Source organism: Mchenga conophoros, linkage group LG6 (genome assembly GCF_057382185.1).
Source record: "Mchenga conophoros isolate Kocher_MC1m ecotype Shallow Benthic linkage group LG6, M_conophoros_male_GT1.1, whole genome shotgun sequence".
In the NCBI taxonomy this organism is placed as follows: Eukaryota; Metazoa; Chordata; class Actinopteri; order Cichliformes; family Cichlidae; genus Mchenga; species Mchenga conophoros.
The window spans coordinates 30,021,399-30,048,772 of NC_140531.1; the positions used below are offsets into that span (position 1 = coordinate 30,021,399).

General features: G+C 40.1%; 1 protein-coding gene across 3 annotated transcripts in view; it reads left to right on the forward strand.

The window, feature by feature from the left end:
* The window catches only part of prkcaa (protein kinase C, alpha, a), a 144,018-nt gene that overhangs the window by 47,869 nt on the left and 68,775 nt on the right, over window positions 1-27,374 (forward strand). For all 3 annotated transcript variants that reach the window (XM_085277350.1, XM_085277351.1, XM_085277349.1), the window contains one exon: window positions 4,291-4,373. In XM_085277350.1, the coding sequence (XP_085133476.1) occupies window positions 4,291-4,373 (83 nt within the window). The remainder of the gene's footprint in view (window positions 1-4,290; window positions 4,374-27,374) is intronic.

The window sequence follows — 27,374 nt, forward strand, 5'->3', positions numbered from 1 at the left end:
AAAGTAGTTCTGCTGTTCCAAATGGGAAAAAAATGTAAAAGAATAGAAATAATAAATGCTTCCCAGTCTAGGAAGAGAGGCCTTTGTCAAGGCCACCGGTGGGCTGCATGGCCTCCTGATAATTAGATTTAAAAGCTCTGGGTTACTTTGTTTTTGCGAGGTGCCTTGGAATTAAATCGCATCCACATAGCCAAAACCCAGTGAATTTAATCGTTGCCTCCGTCTTATTTCCTGCCTGCATTCACGAAAACTTCAGGAAATTGCTACTATGAACTTGTGACCTGAGAACGGTTTGGAATAAATTGATTTTCCAGAGTGGGAGTAGGAGCATATCTCAGCTATGTTCTCTTTTGGGAAAAAAGTAGTGATTTAAAAACCTCTATTACACTTAGAGAATGAACAATCCTTTCCAGAGAGTGAGGAAATTTTTAGGTCAGAGGAAGACAAAACTCTAACAAATGTCATTAAATCTTCACAACTGAGCTGCTTTTTTGGTTCAGTCCATGAAATCTTACATCGGATTTGGAAAAGTTTTGATGTTCTTAATCTTTGCCTCGTTTCTTTTTTTCTCCTTTGCCTCGTTTCTGCTAAACTAATTGCCTGCCACCTCTGTTGCTCAAATTTACACCATCGCCTTTATCCTTCCCTTCATATCGACATGCAAGCCCCATTATAGAAATCTCAGAAAAAAGCAATCGGTTTGTATGTTGCAGACAACAGCTTTCTTTGCCAGGAATAAAAAATTGACCAGTTTGATCCAAACAATTTAACTTAAACAAGTTTACTGATGTAAGAATCTGAAAATGATGCATCGCTGGAGTGCCAAAATAAAGCGGACGAAAGCTACTAGCACATATGTTTTGCATTTTCTTTATTGCACAAGTCATAATTAAACACAAGAAGAAGAAGAAGTGAAATGATGAAATACATGCAAAATATGCAGTGCTGATGCAGAGGAACTCGTTGCTCTGGTCTAATCCATTCAGTGTTTTTGAAAGAGTACCTTTTAACTCAAGCCATAATCTCATGTTAATTCTAAACCAGTAGTTTTGGTGCCTAAACCAAACAACAAAGGAGAACAGGAGTAAACCACAATCGAAATTCAAACTTTAAAAATGTCGCTGTAGAAATTTAGACCCTATTTAAAAGAATTTTTCAAAAGTTTTTTAGATGAATTTGTGTTTTTGCCACCAGCTGCCCTCATTTGAGATGATATGGTCATTCAGGTGGGGGACTTGATAACTACAACATAATGTCTTTCAACATAAATATACTACGTTATGAGTTAAATATGCTCAGCAACAGGATCAGCACTTATTTTGAATGAACAGACCAAAGAAGATTTGGCGTTTGGTGAATGCTGGCTGCTAAAAGAACAAACGAACTACAACCTTTAAAGAAAGTCCAGTGGAAGAACAAAACACAAGACTGGGTTAAGGAGTAGTTGCTGTAACATTCTGTTGACATTTAGTGTTCGTAGGGTGAACTTAAGGGACTTTGTCCCTTGTCCTTATCAGCTATTTACCTCAGGATGAATTGTGGAGGTCCTAAATCACTGACCTGTCTGATTTGTGGGTTGGCTGTGGTGTGAGTTATGGGTCATGGTTTCATGTTGGCTATTGACCGTACTGACTGATAGCTCCTAGGAGACAAGAGGGGCCGGAAGGTGTCAAGTTGTGGTAGTGTGATATATCTGTGTGCGGGCGGCTGTATTGATTTGCCATCATTAAAGCACATGTGAATACCATCATGTTTTCAGCATAACACTTTCTTTATTGTTTAGTACAGTGTATATAGAAAAAATGCAGTAGAGAAAGTGATTTGTGACCATATTACTTTAATTAAAACCAGTTTTACCTGGTATCTAGGCAAAACTGAAAACAAAACTCTTGGCATTGACACAAGCAGTCTCTGTGACACTGTTTGGTTTGGGTGTCTGCCACCCACATTCCAAATATCGGCAAAGAAAATACCATATGAAATGTAATGACGGCTATGATGACAGACAGTGACAATCCAGAATGTCAGAAGGTTTTCTATCTCACAAGCAGACAAGTTGAAATTCTGTTTGTGCATAAAACACAGAAACAGTTTAGCAAGTCTTAGTGGTACTATTATTTTCTCGAGTTTAATTTCAAGTCCATTGTATTGACTGTTCGGGAATTACAGCGATTGTTATGTATAGTCCCAATTTTCGGAGGCTCAAAGTTAATCGAACAATCAACTGACAAGCATTTGCATTTCACGATGAGGCCTGTTTCCTTCTTATTTCCTGACGAACTAGGTAGATAAAATATTTGGAGTTGATTGCAAGTGTTAAACTTGCATTTCACATCTTTTTATTGGAACTCTCAATATAGATGTCTAAAAAGATGTCAATGCAAATGGAGGAGACGATCATTAGGCTGGAAAAATAAACAAACAAATACATGTACGGGAGAACCAAGATCCGAACATTCCCAAGGTGGTAGGCATATCAAAGTCTACAATCAGGAAAGGACTTCTTGATTGTAAATACAGAGGGTTTACAGTAAGGTGCAAACCACTGGTTACATTAAAGAACAAGAAGCCCCAATAAGACTTTGCCAGAAAACATCTTTAAGAGCCTGCATAGCTCCGGGAAAACAAGCCTTTGGGAATACGAAACCAAGATTGCCTTTTGCCAGAATAATGGAAAGAGAGAAGTAATGGAAAAGGAGAGAAACGGCTTTGATCTGAAGCATACCACATCTTCTGTCAATTATGGTAATGGCATGGGGATGTATGGCTCCCAGTGGAACCTGGTCACTAGTGTTTATTGATTATTCAACTGCCGATAGAAGTTGAAGGATGAATTCTGAAATGTACTCTCTGCTCAGATTCAGCCAAGTACTGCAAAACTAATTGGGCAACACTTTGCAGTGCAAATGGATACAGACCCAAAGCAAAGGGCAAAACGAACATGAGAGTTTCTGATGGCAGTCGCTGGAGACAAAACTGAAAGTTGCTGCTGAAATAAGCAGCAGCTTTAGTGAAGACCTTGCGGAGCATCACAAGGATGATGATCTCTTCTTGACTGAAGTCATTTGCAGTCAAGCAATCATTATATTTAAACTGATGTTGATTTCTTGTATTATAAGTCTCTGTAAATGCAAGATTATGTATAAAAGTGGCTGTAAGTCATTGAAACCCCTTGAAATAAAGCTTAAAGTCTGCACTTAAAAACCTCCTGGGGTGGTGTACAGATGTATGCTTAGCTATGGGGATGATCACAGCTCATTTTTAACACTCAGTCATGTGTTCCTTGTTCCTGGTTAGAGCTGTTTGACAGGGATGCAGTTAAATAACGAGAGGTGAGAGGTGGGTGTGCATGAGTGAAAGATACGACCCGATTCACATTACTTTGCTGAACAGCTGAAAGATTAAAAAAGTGAAACTGAAAAACGGGCCGTGTCTCTGAAAACGCATCACATCATTGATTTCTCATAAATCACTAATGGAGTCTGTTCAGGGATTTTCAGTGTGAAGTGAAGACTATTGAAAACCACCAATTTAGATGCTTTCATCTCATTCTGTAAGCAGTAGCCTTGAAAACACTAGGAAGTACTAGGAAGAAAAAGAGGGGCTCGCTTGCGTTTAGAAAGGAGAGAGAAGCAGAAATAACATTTATCTAGACACATTTATTTTTAACAAGGGGCAGCCTCGACATCTATTGACATAATGTGCAGTTTTTGTCAATTGTGCTAGCCAGTTTGCACAATTAGACCCTCCCCAGCCTGTCTCTTTTTTCTGTTTCCCAATTTCTAAGCACCAGAAACAGGCGCCGCTCTCCACGTTGAGTCGGTTGCTTACTTGGCTGCGCACTACCGTGCACTCGGTGACCTGGCTTTTATACCGAGAGAGTGACTCTGACAGCGTGTAGGCAGATACATTCAAGTGTGTGAGTCTGGATGTGTATTCTGTGGATACATGTTAAACAGTTTTGTCAGCCTGTGAATCTGTTTGTCTTGGGTGTGCTTCATGTGCATAATATAGAGTGTGAGTTTGTGTACGTGGTGTCTGCCTTAGCTCCGGTCATATCAGTGAGGAGGTGGCACTGTACTGTCCAATAAGAGCAGTCAGCCTGCAGGCAGGATTGGCCATCTGGACACATGATAGGGAGCCTAGCCCAGACATCAGTCTTTCTGCAATTCCTCTTAGTATTATCTGAGCTCCATGTCTTTCTGCTGCCTGTATATCCATTAATAATAAAACACTGTATTTTAACATAACCCTTTCTCTCCTTTCTCTCTCTCTCCCCATCTCCCACAGTTTGCTGTTTTGTGGTCCACAAGAGATGCCATGAATTTGTCACGTTCTCCTGCCCAGGGGCAGATAAGGGGCCCGATACAGATGTAAGTAACCCAGCCCAGCTGTTGCCTCTTACATCTTTGTTGACGAGGAAGTGCTTTCCTTGTCATTAAACTGAAGTACGTGCCACCGATATGCAGTTGCACCAACCAGACCTCGCTCTTTCCCGAACAGTGTCGCTCTTTGACAGCTGTAGTGCTTCCATGTTTCCTTATCGTGTTATGAAGCAGCTGTCTGTAAAGGGGGAAATGAAAAATTAAACTGACATTTCTTCTGAGAAGTATCACTTTCCAAGCATCTTGAGCTACAAAGATACTCCAGATGTTTAAAAATGAAATAAAATCCTGCCTTTTATAGAGTAACGTTGATAGCTACATATATAAATATTGATCTCAGAAATGTGGTGATTATGGTGGTGTTACGTCCCTGTGCAGCTTCTAATCGTCTCAGTGTTTTCAGCTGGTGCTAATTGGCCACACCTAGTCAGGTGTGGATAAAAGCATACCTGAGGCAAGCTTCCCGGCAGTGCACTAGTCTTTGCCATCTGCCCATTTCTCCGAGAGAGAAATGACTTCAAAACATGGCAGGAGAATGGCCCCCACAGCGCACCCGAACCACTGGATTCCCTCAGGATAAAGGGTTTGTTTATTTCCTTGAATGTGTCACCATCCTTTATATAGTTGCATTAATAAACGAATCTAATGGTTATCTGAAGAAGCCCATTCAAATTTTAAGTCCTGTTGACTCAGTGCTGAATTACTACAGCAGCAGGTGGCAAACTCATTCATTGTTTGTGTTGCCGTTGAATAACTGGTTGCCACCTTTAGTGAAAGTGACTAAAATATTTCTCTCAGTGATCTTCTCTCCCGAAACCCTTAAGGGAAACTTGACTTTATTGTCTCTCTGAAATAGTGCTGTGTACCACATTTGATGCTTTTATGGCATCAGCTGATTTGCACCAGTATTGAAAAATGAATTGCCCCACCAGCATTACCCAATGAATCCCATCAGTGTCAGTGAGGCTTTAAGGTTTGTCTAAGCTAACCTTACATTCAGCAGATTGTTGGAAACATTACTCAGAGATTTTGCTCCATTTTGATATGACAGCATAACACAGTTGCTGCAGATTTGTTGGCTGCACATCCATAATTTGAACCTCCTGTTCCACCACATGCCAACGGGGCTCTTTTGGATTGAGATTTGTTGACTGTGCGGGCCAGATGAGCACAGTAATATCATTGTCACGTTTCAGAAACCAGTTTGTGATGATTTGAGCTTTGTGACATGGCGTGTTATATTACTGAGAGCAGCCATCAGAAAATGAACACACTCTGGTCATAAAAGGCGTGATCACCAACAGTACTAAGGTAGACTGTGGTGTTTAAACAATGCTCAGGTGGTGCTGAGGAGCTCAGAGTGTGTCGAGAAAATATGCCCAAGACCATTACACCAGCAGCAGCAGCAGCAGCAGCAGCAGCCTGAATTATTTATACAAGGCAGAACGCTGTCGTGTTGCTTATGCCAAATTCTGACCCTACGACCTACCTGTCACAGCAGAAATGGAGACATTTTTCCAATCTATTGTCCTACTTTGGCCAACTTGTGCAACTTGTAGCCTCAGTTTCCTGTTCTTAGCTGATAGGAGGGACTCTCGGTGTGGTCTTCTACTGCTGACATCAACAAGCCATTTTCACCCAGAGAACTGCTGCTCACTGGATATTTTGTCTTTTCCTCACCATTCTCTGTATATCCTAGAGATGGCTGTGTGGGGAAAGACAGATCAGCAGTTTCTGAACAGACCCGGCTGAAGCCAACAGCCATGCCAAGTTCAGAATCATTTAAATCACCTTTGTTCCCCAATTTATTTTCTGGAACATAATTTCATGGCTAAATGCTAAAGTTCCTGTCATCAGACTGACTGATGAATTTGCATTCATGAGCAGATGATCAGGTATACCTAATGAAATTGCTGCTGAGTTTATATGGAAAGTTGACAATGCTGTTGATTTGATTTCATTTACAATGAATTTCATAAAATAACTATTACAAAAAATTTGATTAGGAACTAGTATCAAAAGCAATAGAAACCAATGCAATCTCCAAACATCTTTAAAAAACAGGTTGTGACTTTGTGTAGGACGGAGTTCAGAGACAACCCGACTGGCATACAAATGTTGCATTAATGATGACTGGGTCCTGATGTAGTTCACAGACAGATGGGCAATGTAGGATTGGTGGCTATAATCAACAAAACTACATCTGTCTTGGCAAAGCCAAGAGGTGCACACAGTTCGAGCAGCTGTTTCTCTGTACCTGTCAAAATAAATCGTGACCGAAAAGAAAAACTAATCCTAGCGAGACACTGTGAAATTTAGTGAGCGTCCATGAAATTTGCCATTGTATTAGTTTTGCTTCTTTTTGCATTTTGCATTATTAAACCACTTGGCATTTGTGCTTAAAGTTCTAGTTGAAATGGTTCATAAAGTGATCAATTCTGTAAATTAGTTTTTTGCCTGATAATTTTATCATTTTAACTTAGTAAATTAAAAAAGAGCTTTATTTTAAAATCCAATTTTTAATTGGCCTGTCAAAATTTTGAGATGAATATCATCTCTTATATGACACGTTTATGAGGTCTCCCACTGGCCTCTTTATCAGCTTCTAGTATCAGCTATCTGCCATCAACCACCGCTTGCTTGCATTTACATACCTGCTTGCCTACTGGACATTCATGACCTCCAAGTGTAGCAGCAGCATGGCCTGGCCCCTGTAACTAGAGATATGTCACACTGCCGTTCAAGATCATCTAGTCATACTCTTTAAATAGAGCACTCTGTGGAAGACATTGAAGCTGTAACTGTATGAAATAGTCTCAGGGTAAATCTCACTCATTTCTGTTTCATACATGTGTTACATAAAACTTCGGAGTGCTGCACTCCCTCCCCATTGGCAAAAGTGGGAACGTAAAACTCCCTTTTAACAGGAAGAACCAGGCTCAAGGAAGGGCAGCCATCTGGTGCGGCTGATTAGGGTGAGGGGAGGAAGACAGGACAAAAGACACACTCTGGAAGAAAGCCAGAGATTAATAACAACTCATGATTAAATGCAAAGTGGTTAGGGCTGCCGCGATTAGTCGACTAGTCACGATTACGTCGACTATCAAAATCGTCGATGACTGATTTAATCGTCGACGCGTCGTTTGAAGCTTTGTAAGATCACAAAAGACGCAGGAATAAGTAGCAGGATTTAAGAGTGTAATAACAGACTGAAACAGAAGATGGCAGCACTGCATGTACAAGGATGCCAGCTGCCGTTAAACCCCGAAGAAGAAGAAGCAGTGTCCCAGAATTCATAGCGCAGCCCAGCTCAGTTTCCAACAATGGCGGCAGCTAGTTAGTTTTAATATTACTCTTATTATTCTTTCTGGGTCACAAAATAAACGTTTAACATATTTTCAGGCGAGAATGTAGCTGTGTAAACCTCAAATATCTGCTCAGTTTATCAGGACACCACATATTTTCAAAAGCGCTCCGACGTTTTCGGAGACGTCTGTTACCCACTAGCTCGATAGCTAAGCCGGGAGCAAGGCTCACTAGAGCCCGTGAGAACACCGGACTCCCAGCAAATTGTTTTCAAACCCACCGCTGTCTTTCGCTACTCAGGTTAAATATATTTAAGTCACTCAGATAACTTGAAAATGTTATTGTTTGGCTTTTTTTTTAGTATTTTATTTGTTCCTGAGTAAATCGGTTTGGCTGAGATTAAAGTTATATTTTTTACACAGCTAAATAAACATCAAGCAGACAACTGATTATCAGAAGTGTGAGATGCTGGAGAATATACTCCGGTGTCCTGTTATATTTTAGATAGCAAGGAGTTTATTAAACTTCACCGAAACAATCTGCAAACTTCATTAAAATTTAATAAACTATCATCTTGTCTTTATTTTTAGTTAGCACATACCTTACACACTTAAAGCTGTAAGCTAATGATAGTTATATAAGAGCAGATGCATGCTTGTGCAGTAAGCATGCATCTGCTCTTAAGCTGTACGTTTTACGTCCAATGGATGCATGATCTGATTAGTCGACTAATTGCAAAAATAATCGGTGACTAGGCGACTATCAAAATAATCGTTTGTGGCAGCCCTAGCACATGGTGAGTGAAAAGAGTTGAGAGAATGAGAAAGACTCGGCGCATCATGGGAAGCCCCCAGCAGCCTAAGCCTATTGCAGCAATAAGGGAGGATTCAGGGTCACCTGATCCAACCCTTGTAAGCTTTATTAAAAAGAAAGTTTTAAGCCTGATCTTACAAGTAGAGAGGGTATCTGTTTTCCAAATCCAAATTGGGAGCTGCTTCTGCCGAAGAGGGTCCTGAAAGGATCTCCCTCCCATTCTACTTTTAAATATCATAGGAACCACAAGTAAGCCTGCAGCCTGAGAGCGATGTGCTCTATTGGGCTGAAATGTAATATTTAATACAAGGTCTTTAAGGTAAGATGGAGCCTGATTGTTCAAGGATAATGATTGGTTCGATTCTGGATTTCTGAGAATGCTGCAGCATTTTGGGTCAACCGAAGGAGTTTTTAGGACATCCTGGTAATAAGAAATTACAGTAGTCCAGCCTAGAAGTGACAAATCAATGAACTAGCCTTTCAGTGTCACTCTGGGACTTCAATTTCAGAGATATTGTGCAAATGCAAGAAAGCAGTCCTACGTAACTGTTTTATATGCACATTGAAGAAAATATCCTGATCAAAAATTACTCCCAATATTCCTCACAGTGTTTCTGTAGGCCAAGGTAATGGCATGCTTTTACTTAAATGCCACTATATTTATCATAGTTACTCCTGCTCTTAAGGTAATTGTAAAAGATATTGTATACTTACCTAACAGAACGGCTCCTAAGAGGGGTCCTAATACACAGAAATCCACTGCAATAAAAGAAGGTGTTACTTAGAACACCGTGACTATGAATTATTCTGATCCGTTTGTTCATGCAGCGAAGTGCGTGACTCTGTAATTCTACAATTTAAGGAAAAAACATTACCACCAAAGACCAAATCCTTTAAAACTGCATGCTGTCTTTTCCCTTATCAGAATACTTGGTGCTTCTTTTTCATATACATTTCTGTGCACTTACAGTAGCACTACTGTTGCCAGGGGCAACCACACATATTACATGGCTTTCTGCCTCCTAGGCGTGCAATCCAGGAAGGCAATAACTCCCATAGCCAGCAAATATCCCAAAGATCTGCTGTATCTAGGCTACCTGCATTTTATGACTCATGTCTATGTTTTATAACTCCCTTCCTGGAAGAAACAAAGTGCGCACTAAGGTGCCCAACTAGTTCTTTTTAGTAGCAAACGCGTTGTTAGTGTTTAGCCTTGAATTGATGGGGCAGTATAACCATGAATGCATTCCTCACAGCAACAGCTGCAGGGTGTGTTTTAAGGGTACGGCAGGCTGCAGATAGGATTATACTTACCATCAGCCAGGTAGAGTATTCAGATAATCTACTACAGTATAGCCAGTGGTATTATATGAGATTAAATTTGAGAGTTCTGTCTATAAAGAAATAACCAAAACTGAATTCACCTACCAGCTTGAAAGAGGTTAGCTAAAGAAGATTTGATTTCAGGCCACAGGCTTACTGATCAAATGGCTAAATTAGTTCCAAGCTGATACTCGATTTGGTGTGGGCACAACACAGGACACCTTCATAGTTCAAGGGTTCATGTGTTGACCAATCGCAGTGTTTAGATAGCAGTCATGGGGGCTTACATAATGTTGAGTAAGTGATTTCTACCGTCTGGTTAATTGGTGTATAATACACAAATGGAAAGTGGTGAGGTATCAGGTGTAAGCAAATTCCAGGCTGGTATCAATAAGACAGATTAAAGCACTTAGTTTAACTAAATGTTTCAGTATGACTGACTGGTGTAATTTTACCAGCAGCTCAAGTAATTTCGTTGCCTTACAAGACAAGACCATCAATAATGCAAGCGCTCTTCGTTTCACTACAGGGGCTCAGCAGATGAAACTGAGAGGCTGATGTTGCTGCATCATTGATGTCTACTTAACCAGAGCAGCACATATGACCCCGGGGCAATTTGTAAATCTTTTTGTGCTGATTGCCCCTCTTCTTACCTACACAGACACACGCATTTAGACACCTAGCCCCTTGGGGTAATTCAGTGCACAGATAGCTGTGACAGAGTAACATAGTTAGGCTGTAGCGCAGTGCCCTTTATGTCTCATTTGCTTGGAAACAGACAGAACTGACCTGAGGGTTACATTGCAGCCAGGCAGAGTGTTTTTAAAAAAAAACATTTTACACGGAACCAACGATCCCGTAAGGGTCGAGAAGGAATGCACGTACACGATATCCCCCTGTTTCACTTTTAATCACCATACCTGTATAGGAAAATGTAAGTCACAAAAGAATGTTTAGCTAGAAGGTGTTACCAGCCCTTTGTTGGGGTTAATATGGGCTAATGTTTAAAATGACAGATCACACAGGAGAAGATTTTGGCAGAATCAAGTGGGTGGGTGAAAAGAGGTGTTGTGGTTACAAGGCTTGGGACACACAATGTCTCATTACAAGGACTCTGCTTGGGAATTGAAAACAAGATTAAACTGGAGTGGAGCTAAATTGCATCATCTGTGCCACAGGCATCTTGGGTTGTCACAGGCAATGGAACCTTTCATCTGTATTTTTAGTCCATTTCCTTCCAGCAAGGGTGCTGGCCATCTCTTTTAGACAGGCCTGTTCTGGCCCAGCAGTTGCCATTTCACCATTCAGCCAGCTACTGGTGCAAAGATGTGAATCCATTGTAAATTCACTTAAACACATCTTCTGAGTGGCAGAGAGGGGGAAACTGTGGCCTAAAGGCGAGCTTGAGATGGAAATGTTGCAAAAATATCCAAACTGGCAGGAACAAAAGTATTTGGAAGTTTAAAAAGCATATCTGTTCCTTCCCCTTCCAAGCAACGAGTGAAAGGCAAGACCCAAGGCTCGAAGTGGTGGATGTGCAACAAGTGAGCACAGAAACAGTATAGGAGCAATCAAATGCTGCATAGCAAGTGTAGATCAGGTGGCTTGAATGCAGTTTGTCGAATCATAGCGGTGACTGTTATGTGGCATGGTTGAAGTGGCACAGTTGGGTATTTGTAGAAGCTTTTAGTGTGACAAATTAAAGCTGATGAGACTTTGCGCTGCCTCGGGTCACCTGTCTTCAATTGCAATTAAGCAGATACCTCAGACACACCACTCAGAATTAGAGAGAGATAGAGTCAGTCTGACCTGTCGTCACTCCCAACAACTGGTCAGACTGACACAGACTGGGATGGTGAAGGGTGGTAAGAGGGATTGCACAGGTCAGTGTAGCAGTGTTTAAATTTCTAACATAGACCTTTCACTTTTAGATAAAACTGACCCTCCAAATTAGGATTGGACAAAGATTTGAACTTTAGGTGAAATATGCGATTAGCTTTATTTAAAAGTCCCCAAATCCAAACAAAAAAAATCAGTCTCCCACTCCTTACTGAACTGAATCCCAGCACATGTTTTTTATCACACGTCCCTGTGCAAACCTCGGCACATACACTGCTTCCAAAGGGACACGGTCACAAGGAAACTTGATGCTGATTAGTTGTGCTTACTGAACTGAATTTATTATGGTGTGTGGATGCTGACATGTCCTGCAGACCTCTTCGGGCTGCGCTGCTGTAGCAAAATGAGATTATTATAGACTCAAACATGCCTGCAAACACACAAGATGTGCAGATAAAGTCACACTGTCATAAATGCCAGATAGTATTATGTCTTTGGCCGGTTATTGGAGTGGGCACATGTGAGGAGAAGCATCACAGCTACTCATTTCCTTTCACAGGGAATAAGAGAATGTACTCTGCTCACACAGTGTGTCCAGTGAAGTTTGACCTCTCTCACCATGCTGTAGTCGTTACCATGGATCAGCCCCACGACTCGAGCGAGGTGTTCGGAAATGCTGCTGGCTGCGAAGTCACTCTCGGCTTGCAGATTGTAAACTTTGTCATCTGAAATTTGCACGACAGCCAGTAGCAATGAGACTGCAGCAGATGAGAAATCAGAGAAGTAGGAAAGTGTGAGGCTTCTGCCTGCAAAGACAAATCACTGTTGGACCATAATAGTTGAAACATTCAGAAACTAGTGGTCCAACATATATCAACAATACAGGATAGAGTTTACTCTGAAGGCAATTCAAACCCTCTGTTTAAGACTGTACAGTGAGAATTCGTACTGCTGTAAAACCCCGTGGAATCCCATAATAGAATTGGAGGTACGAGGGTGTTGGTACCAATATGTAACCAACTCTCTAGGGAGCACGGGTTGGCAGGCAGAATTTAGGAGAGAGAAAAGATGGGCGGATAGAGAAACGGAAAAGAGAGATGATATCTCTATAATAAAGCAGACAGTACACCATGAAGCTCTGTGAAAATGCCAAGCCCACTCCAAGATTTGATTTTAAGGTCTGTTTGGAGTAATTTACTACTACATACTTCTCTATTTGAAAGATGCACTGGATATATATCTGCTGGAGGATGCTTTGCTTCTTGCTGTCTTCTCCGCAGAATTTATTTTATTTAAAACAAACAAACAAACAAATTGCTGTTAAAAAAGGCAAAAGATACTACATGTTAAGGAATGGGTTATTATACTTGATTTAATTACATCAAAATGAGTGCCATGATTAAATTGTGTTCAATCAGCACGATTTAATCCAGTTTTTCGAGCGTAGAGCAAATAGGCATGCTAAGATCCAGGATGCGTCTTTTCTGTATGCTGCTGGTGGTGCATTTAAAGGAGGCTGTTGATATGCAGTCCCTCACAGTGTTGACCATTTGCCATAGCTGAATGTTTGTTGGCTATGCCTTGGTGCGGGTTCTTTATCTGGTAGAAGAGAGGCTCATAAACTTTGTCAGCTTGGACCTGAAAAGGAATTAAGTCTCCTGAGGGGATGCAAGCTAATATAAACAAATATGTGGGCTTACAGAAACACAATGTTATTCTCATTGATACTATAAGTGTATATAAAAGTTTTATTGTCCTCATAACTCAAAATGCTATTTACACTTCAAGCCATATACAGATTGTTCCGAGTTCCCATGGTCTTTGCTATGAGAGTTTATAGAGCTGAAGAGAGGATCTCAGCAGGTCTACAACTGCCTCTCACTCCAGATTTATGCATCAGAGACACTGCATAAAAAGTGAGTTGACATAATACTCTTTCAACACTGCACCGTGCGTGCCCTTTTATTTCAGACAAAAAACTTTTAACTTCAACATAAGCGTAGACATGTGAGACATGTGGGAGGTTAATGTGAATCTGGTAGCGTTTGGTAAAGGTCAGATGTGACTGTCAGTGTGTGCAGATGTGTTCCAGATATTGGATCCTCCTGCTAAGACATGATGCATGCCAGCAATATAAATTCGTTAGATTTAGTAAGAGGGAGACGCATTCAAATGCTTTGATTTGTATGATGTGAGTCACATTATCGTTAGCCTTGTCTGCCGAATGCTCAAATAATAAGAGCTATTAAATTCTAGCTTCAGGGCTCTCAGATTGTCATCTGTGCAAAGAGTAAATAGCTTGAATGTTACACAGCAGCAAAAGGATACAAAGTGAGCAGCACTGTTTTCGTTACAGATCACAATAAAATATGTGAAAATAATGAAAAGAGGAATATAAATGTTTTCTTTCGCTGTATTTGTGTTGCTTAAGTGAAAACTCAAGAGCAAGTAAATGTATTACAGTTTGATTCTTCACGAAAGAAGATTAATTGAAAATCTGGTCTTTCAAGTAGGTACAATGCTTCTGTTAAGTTCAGTAATTCTTAGACACATAGTCTTAGCTGGAATTGTGTATTGTGCAGAGGGCCACAGATGACTTAAGTAAATGTTCTGAACCGTGGAGTCACAGACCTAAATCTTAATATTTATCTGTTCAAAAATGCTAAGTGATTTAGGCGTGCCATATCTGGATTAAATGCCATCTGATGTGGTCATGTCTTAAATGATATATCCATATGTTGGATCAGATATGAGTGTACTTATGTTTCTGCCAAATGTGGCTTAATTTTGTTCTTTTAAGATGAAGCTTAAGTTCATTTGATGTCTATTTCTTCAATGAGTACTGACTGCAAGTTTGTACAGTTGTAAGGAAAAAGAGACTTTAGGTTTGCATCTTAAGAAATATCAGTCAGTGCTTCCACTATTGAATGATGGGTGAAGTGATAGATGAGAGTCCCCTGGGCTGCCTGCTGATGGTATTTATACTCTCTGGGATCCTAATGAACGGATCGGGAGTCTCTCATGTTAATGGTCTGTGACGTGCCTGTCTAAAAAGAGGTTTGATCTAGGGTTTGCTGGGGGGAGGTGGTGCAGAAGGGTGTAAGTACCCAAGTGCCTTTGAGCTAGGTGCTGTTGCATATCTTCCTATTGCAACATTGGTGAGGCATTGAATTTCCACTGTTGCGGGATAAACTGGGTCTAAACTCAGAAATCCTCTGTTGTCATCCGCTTGACCTTTCAACACAGGCAGCTGTCGATGAACTATTTCAAAGACTGATGCTTGACAGTGAATGCAGACTATTTGTCACAGCTCACACCTACACTGTTTTTCACACATCCTGCACACACACGCACACACAAACAGTAAGGAATGGTTAAAAGAAACTTTTATTTTCTGTGTGGTGAATCGAAGAGGCATTTTAGCTGACGTATAACTGATGTTTGGGATAACTCAAACCGTATGAACAAATGTCTGTGAAGGTTCTCAGTCATCCAGGTCATCGTAGTCTAAGGGGCTTGGAAAGAAACGCGTCTGGACTTCTATAAGTTGCTTGAAGACGTTTCACCTCTCATCCATTAACTGAAGGAGCTTCTCGGATGAGAGGTGAAACGTCTTCAAGCAACTTAAAGAAGTCCAGACGCCTTTCTTTCCAAGCTCCTTAGACCATATGAACAAATAAAAACAAAAGAATGGGGCATGCAATTCTTCAAAGGGTGGTTAAATTTAACTGTTAGCCTTTCTGGAGTTTTACCAACCTGCAAGTACAGTTTCTCTGTGTTCCCCTAGATCTGAGTTTCATGGGTGAATCAGTGTGAGGGATGCATGGAATCACAACTCACAGAATGTACATATTGGACGATATATATATTAAGTCAAGTAGGACAAACACTCAGTTTATTAGTTATACCTTGCTAATACTTTACCTTATAGAAATTGAGACTCATCAGAGCAGGTGTGATTCTGTGTGAATTGTATCCTCAGTTCATATTAGTGGTACAAGATGTGGTCTTCTACTGCTTCATCATTCAATGTGTTGTGTGTTCAGAGATGGTCTTCTGCATATCTCTGTGGTTATTTGAGTTACTGCTGCTGTTGTGTTGGTGTGAAGCAGTCTTGGTGTTCTTCCCTGACATCAACAAGACATTTTCACCCAGAAAATTGCCACTCACAGCACATTTTTTCTTTTTCTCACCTTTCTCTTTAACCGTAGAGATGGCTGTGGGGGAAAACCCTAATAGATCAGCAGTTTCTGAAATACTCAGACCAACTCGTCCGGCACCAACAACCACGCCAAGTTTAAAGTCACTTAAATCACTTTTGTTCCCCATTAAGCAATAGTATCGACCATGTCTACTGGGTTGTTGCCATCTGAATGGCTGATTACATCAGAAAAAGTGTATTTGCATATTCATTCTGGATTTCTCAATTTCGGTTAAGGAACACATATTATTGTAAAATGTGAGAGCACAAATTATCATTCAAAGAATCAGTTTTTAGAGTTTATGACATATATATGTTCATAAAGGATCTTTAAAGTAGTAGATTTTTTGTAATAGAAATACATTATTTAGATGCTAATATGTCTTTTAAATAAGAGCCTGTACTACAGGTAGCGCACAGATTGTTATTCACCACATGCAAACCCAAGCATGCAAACCGTTTGCACTTTTTAATGAGATGTTCAGACATAACATATGTGAGAAAGTGACAGCTAACACTTTAAAGTAGCTGAACAGGAAGTTTATAGTGAAGCAACGGAAGAGATAATGTCTCATCCTTCGCCCTTTGCCTAACATTGAAATTTTTCTATATTACCATAGATAATATTTTTAGACTGTCTTCAAAGAAGTTGGTTTGTTTTTATAATAAAACGGTTTTTATTCCCTCTTTTCTATGTATTTATTGACTTTTTTAAGTTTTAATTTTATGAGTGACTCATTTTTATCATATTTTCCTGTCGGATTAATTGCAGATTTTATGCCACATTTGTACTGGTGTTTTAAATTTGTCTTTTCTTTTTGGGTTTTCACAGTTTTTCACTTTTTGGGTTTTCTTTAAGTCTCTTTAAGTTTCATTATTTTTTTCATTATTTTGAAGAAGAAAAAGAACATTTGGCCAACAGCATCTATCTAGAAGTCAAAGCTGTAAAGGTTTCCATAGGTGAACTTGTGGAGAGATCATTAACGGTTGTTTGCAGCTGCACACAACTGAGGTGTTGGTTGGTTGTCGGCTTTGTACATGCTTTGAACCACAAACATCCCCAGGTGAAAAATGTGGGTTGGCAGGGACCTGTTGTTGGGCTTCATGGTTAAAAACATTTTATAGTCTTGGCTTTCCTGCCACACGATACTGTGTTCCCTGCACTCACAGCTCTTTTGTTCTTTTTTATAAAGAGACCTTTTTTTAAAGTTTAATTAACAAATAGTGTTAGTTAGGCTAATAAACAATTATGTTAAATAAAGGACATTACAGGTAATGATCAATAATAGTAATAATAATATTTTTATATCCTTATATAAAAATATTCTGCTAGATAGGCTGAGACACTGGGTGGGTATATCAGGGGCTGCTTTGGACTGGTTTGAATCCTATTTGCATGAACGATCCTTTTCTGTGGCTACCTCTAAGTACAGTTCCTCTTCTACTTTTCTTGCCTATGGTGTGCCACAAGGTTCAGTTTTGGGGCCTTTATTGTTCTTGCTGTATTTACTTCCTCTTCCTCCTTTATTGAGCACTTTTAAGGACATTTCGTATCACTGCTATGCAGATGATATTCAGTTATATATCTCCTTTAAGCCCCGTGATGTTTCCAAGCTACAGATTTTGCATAAGTGCATAGACTCCATTAGAGGTTGGATGGCTGGAAACTTTCTTCAACTAAATGAGGAGAAGACTGAAGTCCTTGTTTGTGCTCCTAAAAATTTTGTACCTACTGTTATGGAAAACTTGGGTCCACTTGCTGCATTTGCCAAACCGTCTATCAGGAACCTCGGTGTTACTATTGACTCAGCTCCTACTTTGGATGCTCATGTATAATCTCTGGTTCGCTCCTGTTTTTATCACTTGAGAAACATTGCTAAGCTGAGTCCCATTGTATCACGCTCCGAATTAGAAATTGTCATTCATGCATTTGTTTCATCTCGTCTGGAATATTGTAATTCTTTTGTTACTTGTTTATGTAAAGCCTCTTTGGAGCAGCTGCAAGTTGTTCAGAACGCTGCTGCAAAGCTTCTGACCAAGTCCTCCAAGTATTCCCATGTCACACCCCTGCTGATTCAGCTGCACTGGCTCCCCGTTATATTCAGAATCCACTTTACGGTTTTGACCTTGACTTTCAGGGCTCTGCATGGACAAGCACCAACATATATAAGTGAACTTTTACATCCATACATTCCCAGCAGGTCCCTGAGGTCATGTGACCAGGGCTTGCTGGTTGTCCAACACACGAGGCTGAAAACAAAAGGTGACAGAGCTTTTGTAACTGTGGCCCCCAGATTGTGGAACTCTCTCCCTTTGAGCCTGAGATCTGTGGACTCTGTGGTCGCTTTTAAAAAACAGCTAAAAACTCATCTTTTTAAACTTGCTTTTGGTTGATTTTTGTTTTTTTATGTTTTAGCTTCTGTGGAGCACTTTGTGATTTTTATCTTGAAAGGTGCTATATAAATAAAATTTTACTTACTTATGAATCAGTGACATTTAAAGACTTCCTGCTTCCTCTTCACATTGAGGAGATATAGTGTTAACAAGGTGCAGCTTCAGTTTGCATCTCAGTGGATCTGTTCAGTTTGTTAACTGCATACAAAGAAGTCCACAGAACAGTCCACTGAGAGAGATACACACTGCCTTATGTGACACTTTAATTGTAGTTTAAACAACACAGAATTGCACAGTATAACACTGTTCTCACTGCAGTGATGTTCTTTGGTATCTTTCATTGGATTTTTTATGCCTCTAATATTTTTTTAATCCTCTATTGTAGAAGTGAAAGCAACAACCTTCAAGTCATGTCTAAAAACCACCAAGCTTCCTTTAGTAAACACAAGCAACACAGAAAAGTCAATACACAAATCTATGTCTTGCATATTAATAACTATATTCAAGACACTGGGGATTCACTGGCTTTCACAAAACTTAGTGGTCCCTGTTTGTTTGTTTTGATGGGAAACGCAGCTTATTGTCAGGGTTTCTGGGTCGTTGACCCAGTATTTTCAGTTCATGTTCACTGTTTATCCTCTGTACGTTCCACTTCCTGTTTTGTGTTAACGTTACTCTGTGTGCATTATATTCTAGTTCTTATTCCATGCATCGTTAGTTCAATTGTGTTCAACTGCTCACTCACCTGTCACCTATCAGTCATTGTTCAGCCAGTGTATTTAAGTCCTCAGTTCTCTCCTGGTCGGCGTCGCGTCATTGATGTTGTCTATGCCCCATGTTTGCCTTCCAAGTTCAGATCAGTCAGCCATTTATTCAGTCAGTCAGCCAGCCATCTCCTGTTTTCGTCATTCGTCCCTCACAATAAACACCCTGAATCTTCACCGTGAGTCCTGCGTTTGAGTCCTTTTCTCCACATCCACTCAGCAACCCCTGACACTTATAAGAATTTATGTCCCTTTGACCTCAGGCACACACACACACACACACACACGCACACACGCACACACACACACACACACACACACACACACACACACACACACAGCCTCTAAAACGTAAACATATGGATGCAATTTTTTTCCATAATGCACAAGTACACACTGACTTTTATGCATAAGCAAACACTTGGAAATTTTCAAAGCACACGCTTACTAACACATTCCATCAGTAGCCACTTTCACACAGTGTGTTCAAGGCTACCTCTGATTTTGGAGTGCCAGCATGATACCTAAAAGTGCAGAGTGGACTCACACATGAGCAAAGGCGTGCAATGACTTCCTAATTAGTTGATTTCTTAGTTGTATCATTTCAAAGTTCCTGTGTGTTTTGTTTAGATTAAGTGTCTGATACCCAATTGTGTTCCAACTGTGCTAAGTATGACTGATAGCCAGCATATTGGAGACTTGGGACTGCTCATGACCCTTTGTCAGCTCAGTGCATAGTTTTCGCAGGAAATGACTGTAAATATAAAAACAAACAAAAAAGTCACTATTGGTTTTACCTACTGCTTGTGTCAGGCTTGTCCCCCAAAATGAGAATTTTACACTGATTTCTTGTCTTTGAGGCATTTACTGCTATTTTTTAATTTCAAACTGAAAATCATTTCTTAGAGACCTCATGTCATTGTGAGACTGGAAATCTATAGTTCTTAATATAATCTTAATTTTTCATCACCTGTTTTTGCCATCTTGTGATGGTTGAGGGGATTGTGTGGCTCGGTGAGCCCCGGAGCTATGTTGTCAGTGGTTTTTGTTCGTGGTAGGGTCCCCTAAAGCAAATTTGACTTTTGTAACCCGGTCCTTTGCACCGTTGCAGCTACAGCTGGTTTGAAGACAGGACTGTCTGATTCGGTTGGATTTACTGCCGTTTCAATGATATAACAATAAAGAAGGTCAGAGATTAACAGATTATACGGAAGTAGATGTTGCTACAGTTTGAAAAAATGAACTTTGTTTTGACTTCCTCTCCTTCAGAGTCAGTGCTGATGTTGTGGTATTGTCTGAGTGGTGACATCTATGTTGCAAAATAGTGCAATGGCTATTTGCGCCGTAACCGTGAGCATAAATACATGTGGGTGTTTGACGATGTTACTGGCAGTCAGCAAAGCGACCGACACAGCAGGTATACTGGAGCCTTTAGACTGCTGCATCCGCAACCCAGACTCAAATGCTCAGTAGAAAAGGAATGGATGGATGGATACCCTGGAAGCCAGGTTATTATATTAATGTGTTGTAATCTGTACATGGTGAGTGATTGGAAACTGCATTCAGAGTAGATTGACTCTACTGCCCGGTGTATAATTGTAAAGGCGTGTCTTTTTTTGATATCTTGTCAAACAGGAAGGCAAGCTATAGTTGTACTGCATGCCACTGCTAGATATAAGAATAAGAAGCCAGGGAGGGTGTTAAAGTTGGACTTAGACTGAGATTGGACCAGTTAGACTGAGACCTGAAGCTGAAACAGCAGCAGGTCTGAAGCTCAGAGCCAGAAATAGAACGATAGAAGTTGCAGATAGGTCAAGCCGGCTCTCTCCGTCTCCTGCATCTCAAGAGACTGCGATATAGTTCTCTGCACTTATGTGTGGTCCAGATAAACCACAGCTGACAATAAGCATTTAAAGTTTATTTCATGTGTCTGGACGTTGTGGCTGGTATGGGTGTGGTAATTTTATCTTGTATATGATGAATCACTTATCTCATGACACCATGAAGATGATCTTATGTAATATAAGTGATTATTGTACAAACTGCTTGTAGTAAACAAAAATGCTGAATCGAGCTGAATAATACATTCAAGCTTCGTCTCCATTCATTCGATGTTGACAGCTTCATTTGAAGGAACACGGACTCACTAATTAACCATCATTATTATATTCATTGCTGATAATGGATTCATTTTCTAACACTTTAAAATGAATGCCATTTATATAATATAAAGCTAATATTATATGCATTATACTGTATCACAAGCAAAAAAAATGTCTTGGAGCCATTGCCGCCCCTCATCTGAAGTTAAAAATATGCTTTTATAGACTTGTTCTGGCCTTATATAGGGAAGCCTGTTTCCGCCACTGAGATAAAAAAAAAAAAAAAAAAAGTATCCATAACTCAAAATTTCGAGTTATTTTCTTGAAATTTCGACTTGTTAACTTGTAAAATTTTGAGAAAAGTAGCTCGAAATTTTGACTTCCTTTTCTAAAAATTTTGAGTTAATAACTCGAAATTTCGAGTTAGCGCTGCCAATCAGTAATATACGTGAATGACGTCATTTCCTTGTTACCTGGAAGCTGAAGCCCTCAGCTACAAATGCTACAGCTAAGCTACCACTATTACAGCCAGTCATGAATACACAAATTTCTGATTATTTTCAGCGTGGCTTCACAAATGATGAAATCCTTGTGTTATTAGCTGAATCACATGGCGTTACTATCAGCAAGCGTACTCTCAAAAGCGCCAATTTGTTGCGATCCGGTTTTGAGTGCGCATTCCACGTAGATTACTGATTGGCAGAGCTAACTCAAAATTTCGAGTTAATAGGTCAAAATTTTGAGAAAATAACTTGAAATTTCGAGAAAGATAACTAAATTTCGAGTTATGAATACTCTTATTTATGTTGGACTTTGGAAAAGCAGATTTTAAAGTTTTGAAGTTTTAGGTTATACTAATAGGAATTTAGAGAAGCACCTTAAATTCTCTACATTCTGTAAAAATAAAACATCTTTCCCCATGAAAATATGTTTCACAGTGGGCTGTGTGGCATGTTTGATGAATTCCTGGACTTCCTGGTGTTGTGTACTGCCAAAGAACAGAAAGAAGAATTTCATTCGATTTCTCCAGTCATTTATTAAACTCATGCACAAACACATTTAAACAAAGCTGCAGACACTAAATGGATTTTAAAGACAAAAGATAACTTTTATGGAGTTTCCTGCAATCCAAACCACAAAGCAAAGAGCGCAGAAAGCAGAGTTGAACAGCCAAGCTACTGGCCCTGTCAGCTGGCTCATTATAGTGAAAAAAGACTCTGCCAAGACTTTGGCTATTAGATAACTTTTTGGAACACATCTTGTGAAGTTCTTTTAATTATTAAGTACCTGACAGATGGCCTGTGGCTGATAAGCCAATTTATTCTGGCTTTTGACATTTGCAACATGACCAAATGAACCAGCAGGTCCTCTTTTTTTTTTTTAAATCGTTTCCCTTTTTTTCCTACCTGGACCGTCTTGGAGGAAGGGTTAGCATAGAAGGGAGTAAACAGTGCAGTCATCTTCTAGGCGAAGTGACAGCTGTGACAGCCCCCGCCCTCCCTTCCTCTTCTGACCTTGTGGATGTCATGCACAGCATGTGTGCACGGCTCTACCAATGAGCCAGCTCCTGCAAATGAACACATCTCTATAGACCCATGTGTGCGGGGTAGCTGGGACTTCAGCTTTCTCCAGCTGTGAAAAGGCAAGCAGAAAAACTTGTTCATAGGGCTCTAAGGCCAGAGCTGTAAACTCTGTTCAGTCTGTCTCACTTTAGGTTTTTCTCTAAAGGGACCGTTTATGTAAAGCACGTCCATGAAACAGTAACAGTGTTGTCTGCCTTCTTGCAGTTTAATAGCCCTTGGATGTTGTTATATTTCCCTCTTACAGGCTATTTATTCACTGCAACAAGTGTTAACTGCAAATAATCATCACTAGATATCTGATTTGCAGCGGGGGACTCACACATGTCATAATGATACTTTAGGAGAGAGTTTAACAGCTGTTATTATTATTATGTTATTAAGAGGGAGTTGACATTTACTGAAAACCTTAATCAACACGTGGACTCTATTCCTTATCAATTCCTTTTATCAATTTCTGTTTTTAAAGTACTTTATGTAAATTTGTCTTTTGAGTTTTTGAAACACTTTAGTCCTGATGTCTAAAAAATCTGGATTTTATACACAGTGAAAATTAAGATCTCAATATGACTCCTTTTTTTTCCTGTGGCCAGATTTTATTTTATTTATGCTCCAGATACTTTGATGAGACTCTCAAATCATTCTAAGAGCTGAATTTTAATGTGGTAAAATCTAATATGCTCTGAAGACATCAACTGATTGAATAACTTGACAGTAAACAAGTTTGTCAAATCACATTTTTACATTTTTTAAATCACACTTTCTTGTGCTAACGCATCTTTTCAGAAAATAAAACGTTGGGGTTACGTGCACATATTTCTCATCTTGAACTCATTGAACCTGGTGATTAGTATCTTCAGTGAGTCCAAGGTATACACTTCCATGAGCTTCAAGCAACAGACCCAACAGGACAGTTGGACGGTTGGACTCAGTTGACGCTTGCATTATGAAAATGCCTTTTCTCCATTGCATCAACAAACTCAATAAAGGCCAGCATGTAGAGACTGATCTGATATAGAACCATCATAAACCACTGAGGTATACCACATGAGACACCGCAGTTTTTCTCACAGTGATTCTGCAAATGATCAGCAGACATCAAAAACATATATCAGTTAAAAAGACAGACGAGAGAGACAGCAACTCTGCACGATGGGGGTCATAACTCTGTTACATAATGACGGAAATAAGAAGTTTAACGAACAGGTTCCTGAAGATGTGACAACTTATCGGCATATTGTCCAAGAGTGACCATAAAAATAGCACCAGTACTAAAGAGAGAAGTGCTGTGATAGGTGTCGTTAATTTAAAGCTTGTCAGAATGGCAACTTCAGACAGCAGTTAAAAATTTCAGCTGTTATTTGGGAGCAGACAGATGTGTTACCAGATAGCACACTGTGAGGAAAACCCCCTCTGAGCTGCAGCAGCAACCTGCCCTCCCTCTCAGCACTGAGTAGCTTAGTGAAAGGCCAAGAGGAGTCAGGGTGGTGATTTGTAGGCTAAAAATAGTAGCCTTGCCTAGTCTAATGTCTGGATAAATGATAGCTTCAGTTTGTTCTCATCAAAATCTCTCCTCATATTAGTAAACGCTCAGTTATAAACGTCAGGGTGAGGATGTTCAATAGACACTACGTGTTCACAAAGTTTGTGTTTGTGTTTACATTCTGGGGAAATAAAGTCATGGCTGTCATTGCTCATAATCGGCCTTTAAATGATTCTCCAAGTATTTTAAACGTCGCTGTGTCTCATTTTTTTGAGCGTAATGAATGAGTGTCGCAGTTTTTCTGATACAGTTTTTTTTTTTTAGGAGAGGAGGTGATTAACATGATGTAAAATATAATTAAATGCTGAAGGCCACAGTGACAGAATTAGGTGACACAGTAACACAGACTGCTTATGTTGATTATATGTCATTATCGTGTTGTGAAAGAGCTCTGACAATGACTTTTTGAAAATTAGTTATGAGAGCGGAGGAGAGTGCTGTTTGAAATTTAAAAAGGGGGTCAGAAATTAAGCAGAAAATCTCAGTTCAACGCATTAGAGTGATTACTTCTTAAGTTACAGTAGATTAATGTATGTAATCGACATGCATTTCATTCTAGACTGCAGATAGCATTAGGTGAATCCCCAAAAGAAAAAAACAATAAAAAGTAGAAAATAACAAGTCAAAAACTGGGTAAAGCAGGAGCATCCTGCCAACTCCAATTTAAATGTCATCCCTCAGTGAGCGTACACTGTTAGTTGAGTGAGTGAGCAGCTGGAGGTGAGACAGTTCTGCTGTTTTCAATAATCATCCGATGCTAAATATCAGGAATATTTACCTGCATTTTCAATCCTAAAGGGAACAGATGGCAAAAAAGATAATTGAAGGAAAGATGTGACAGAGCTCATGATCTGTGTGTCTCATGTCACCCCCACTCCTGCTCACTGGCTGCAAATGTCACACCAGGTGGATCTCTTTTGACTCTGTGGGATACAGTTGGACAGCATTAACCACACAGCCTCTTTGATGATTGCTCAGCCCATATTTTTCCACACAACTCAATAAAAAGAATAAAACCATCAGTCGTGTTTTGATTGTGAATACCTTGTTTTTTCATTGCCTGAAACTGATTGTGAATTACAAAACACAGTTTCAGTGTAGACTGGAGCCTCTCTTGTTAGTGTCTGCTGCATTGGAGGTGAGTACACTGCCAGGTCAGAGACAAGAAAGCAGTTAGGCTTTAACTCAGTGTGTCAATATGCACTTAAGCAACCGAATTAGAGTCCTACTTTTGCAATAATGTGAATTTTTCAATTCGATTTCACAAGTGTTTGAAAAGAGATTATTTGTGTTGGTGAAATACGTTTACACTAATAGTTTATTTGTAAAATTCAGTCACATGTTGATAGGAAGGAGTGTATCTCATTGATACTACTTTTGTTTTCCTCTGTCGAGATAAGCCCACACTAATATTGAGGTCTGAGGTCTGGGGAGGCTAATTGATGACTGATGGTGTTACATTGTGTGGTTTGAATTTACTGCCATAGCAGTTTGTTTGGGATCTTTGTCAAGCTGGAAAAAATAAGCCATTACAAAGTGGCAATGGTGGATCAAATTCTGATGGCACTTTTCTGTGTTCATAATTCCATCAGTCTTGAAAAGATCTCAAAAATCACAGGTTGAAATGTGGCCCCAAATCTTGACTGACCCTCCACCGTGTTTTAGAGATGCCTGGAGACACTCTTGTCCCGCTCTTCTGACCTCCTCTGTACGTACTGATTGGACTTGAAAATGTAAAACTTCATAAGATCTTTTGCCAATGATTTTCAGTCCAGTCCTTGTGGACTTATTCATACTTGCTCTTTCCCCCTTGTTTGTTTGTTTGTTTTTTTAAGCTTTTTTTTAAGGCACGATTCATATCTCAGTGTTTACTGTTTCAGCTGCAAGCAGAATGAAAATGAATAAGAAAGCAGCCAATGTCCAAAGAAAAACTTTGAAGTTACTTAAGAGAATCTTGAGCAAAGAGTACTACTACTCAAGATTAGGGATGGATATCGTTTAGGTTTTATCTGATACCAGTATCAAACCGGTACTTTTGAAACGGTGCCGGTGCTTAACCGGTGCTCGAACCGGTGCTTAAAGAATGGAGAACACAAACTTTGTCCAAAAACCTCTCATGTTTAGCTGTTTTCCACTTTTTTTTTCTTTGGTCATTTTAGCCTTTTTGGCCAGGGTGAAGGGAGTATCTGCCATCAAACAAGAAGACAGCAGCATGTAACTACGACGGTGTTTGCTAGTTCACTTTACATGCATTAATTTAATAACATGGTTAGCTTTCACACGAACAACATTAAGCTACTCACACAGAGAAGAACGGCTGCTGCCGCCATCAAAATCCGTCATCATATCTGCTACACTGGCAGGGCTAGGGACCAGGACTCTACTCTTCGGGTTTTTGGGGGATGTTGCTAACTCCGGGTCCGATAACAGGCAACCCACCCGCAGTAGATGTGCTTGGTGTGAGGTCTCGATACCGGTACCCATCCCTACTCAAGATTGATGCATCGGAGAGGAACTTGGGATTAGTATCTTGCCCAAGGATACTTGGCATGCAGACTGCAGGAGCCAGGGATCAAACCCCCAACCTTCCGATCAGTAGGTGACCTGAGCTACAGCCACCCCCAAAAAGAAAGTCTGGCTCTTTGGAAGCAAAATATAAAGAAATGAAAGGTGACTCAAGACTGTTGCGCAGCACTGTGCATATATTCTAGACTTCTCCTGAAGCCTTGACATTAACGCTGCGCTCTGACAGTAGAAGAAGGTTTTGTTTACATACTGTGATGATTGAGGGAGGGAACAAGGGTTTGATTTTAGGCTCTCAATACTTTGACATCAGCCGCCCATGTTGATAACATGGGTGGAGAGTCTAGGATGACCCCAGTCTTTAACATTATCCCCTTCTGCCCGCCCCTTCCTCTCCTGCCGGGAAACCCCTGTTCAGTTTCACCCTGCCAAGCTGTTCATTAACAGGAGCTGGTTGGCGTCCTGCTTGCTAATAAAGCTGGATTGGAGAGTCTGGCTAATTAGCCGACATCACTGCGCTGACCCCCCATGCTTCTGTTTTCATTACTGTCTGTTGGCTGCTTTGGGTCTTTTGATCAGCCCTCTGCTCTGTGTCTTTTTT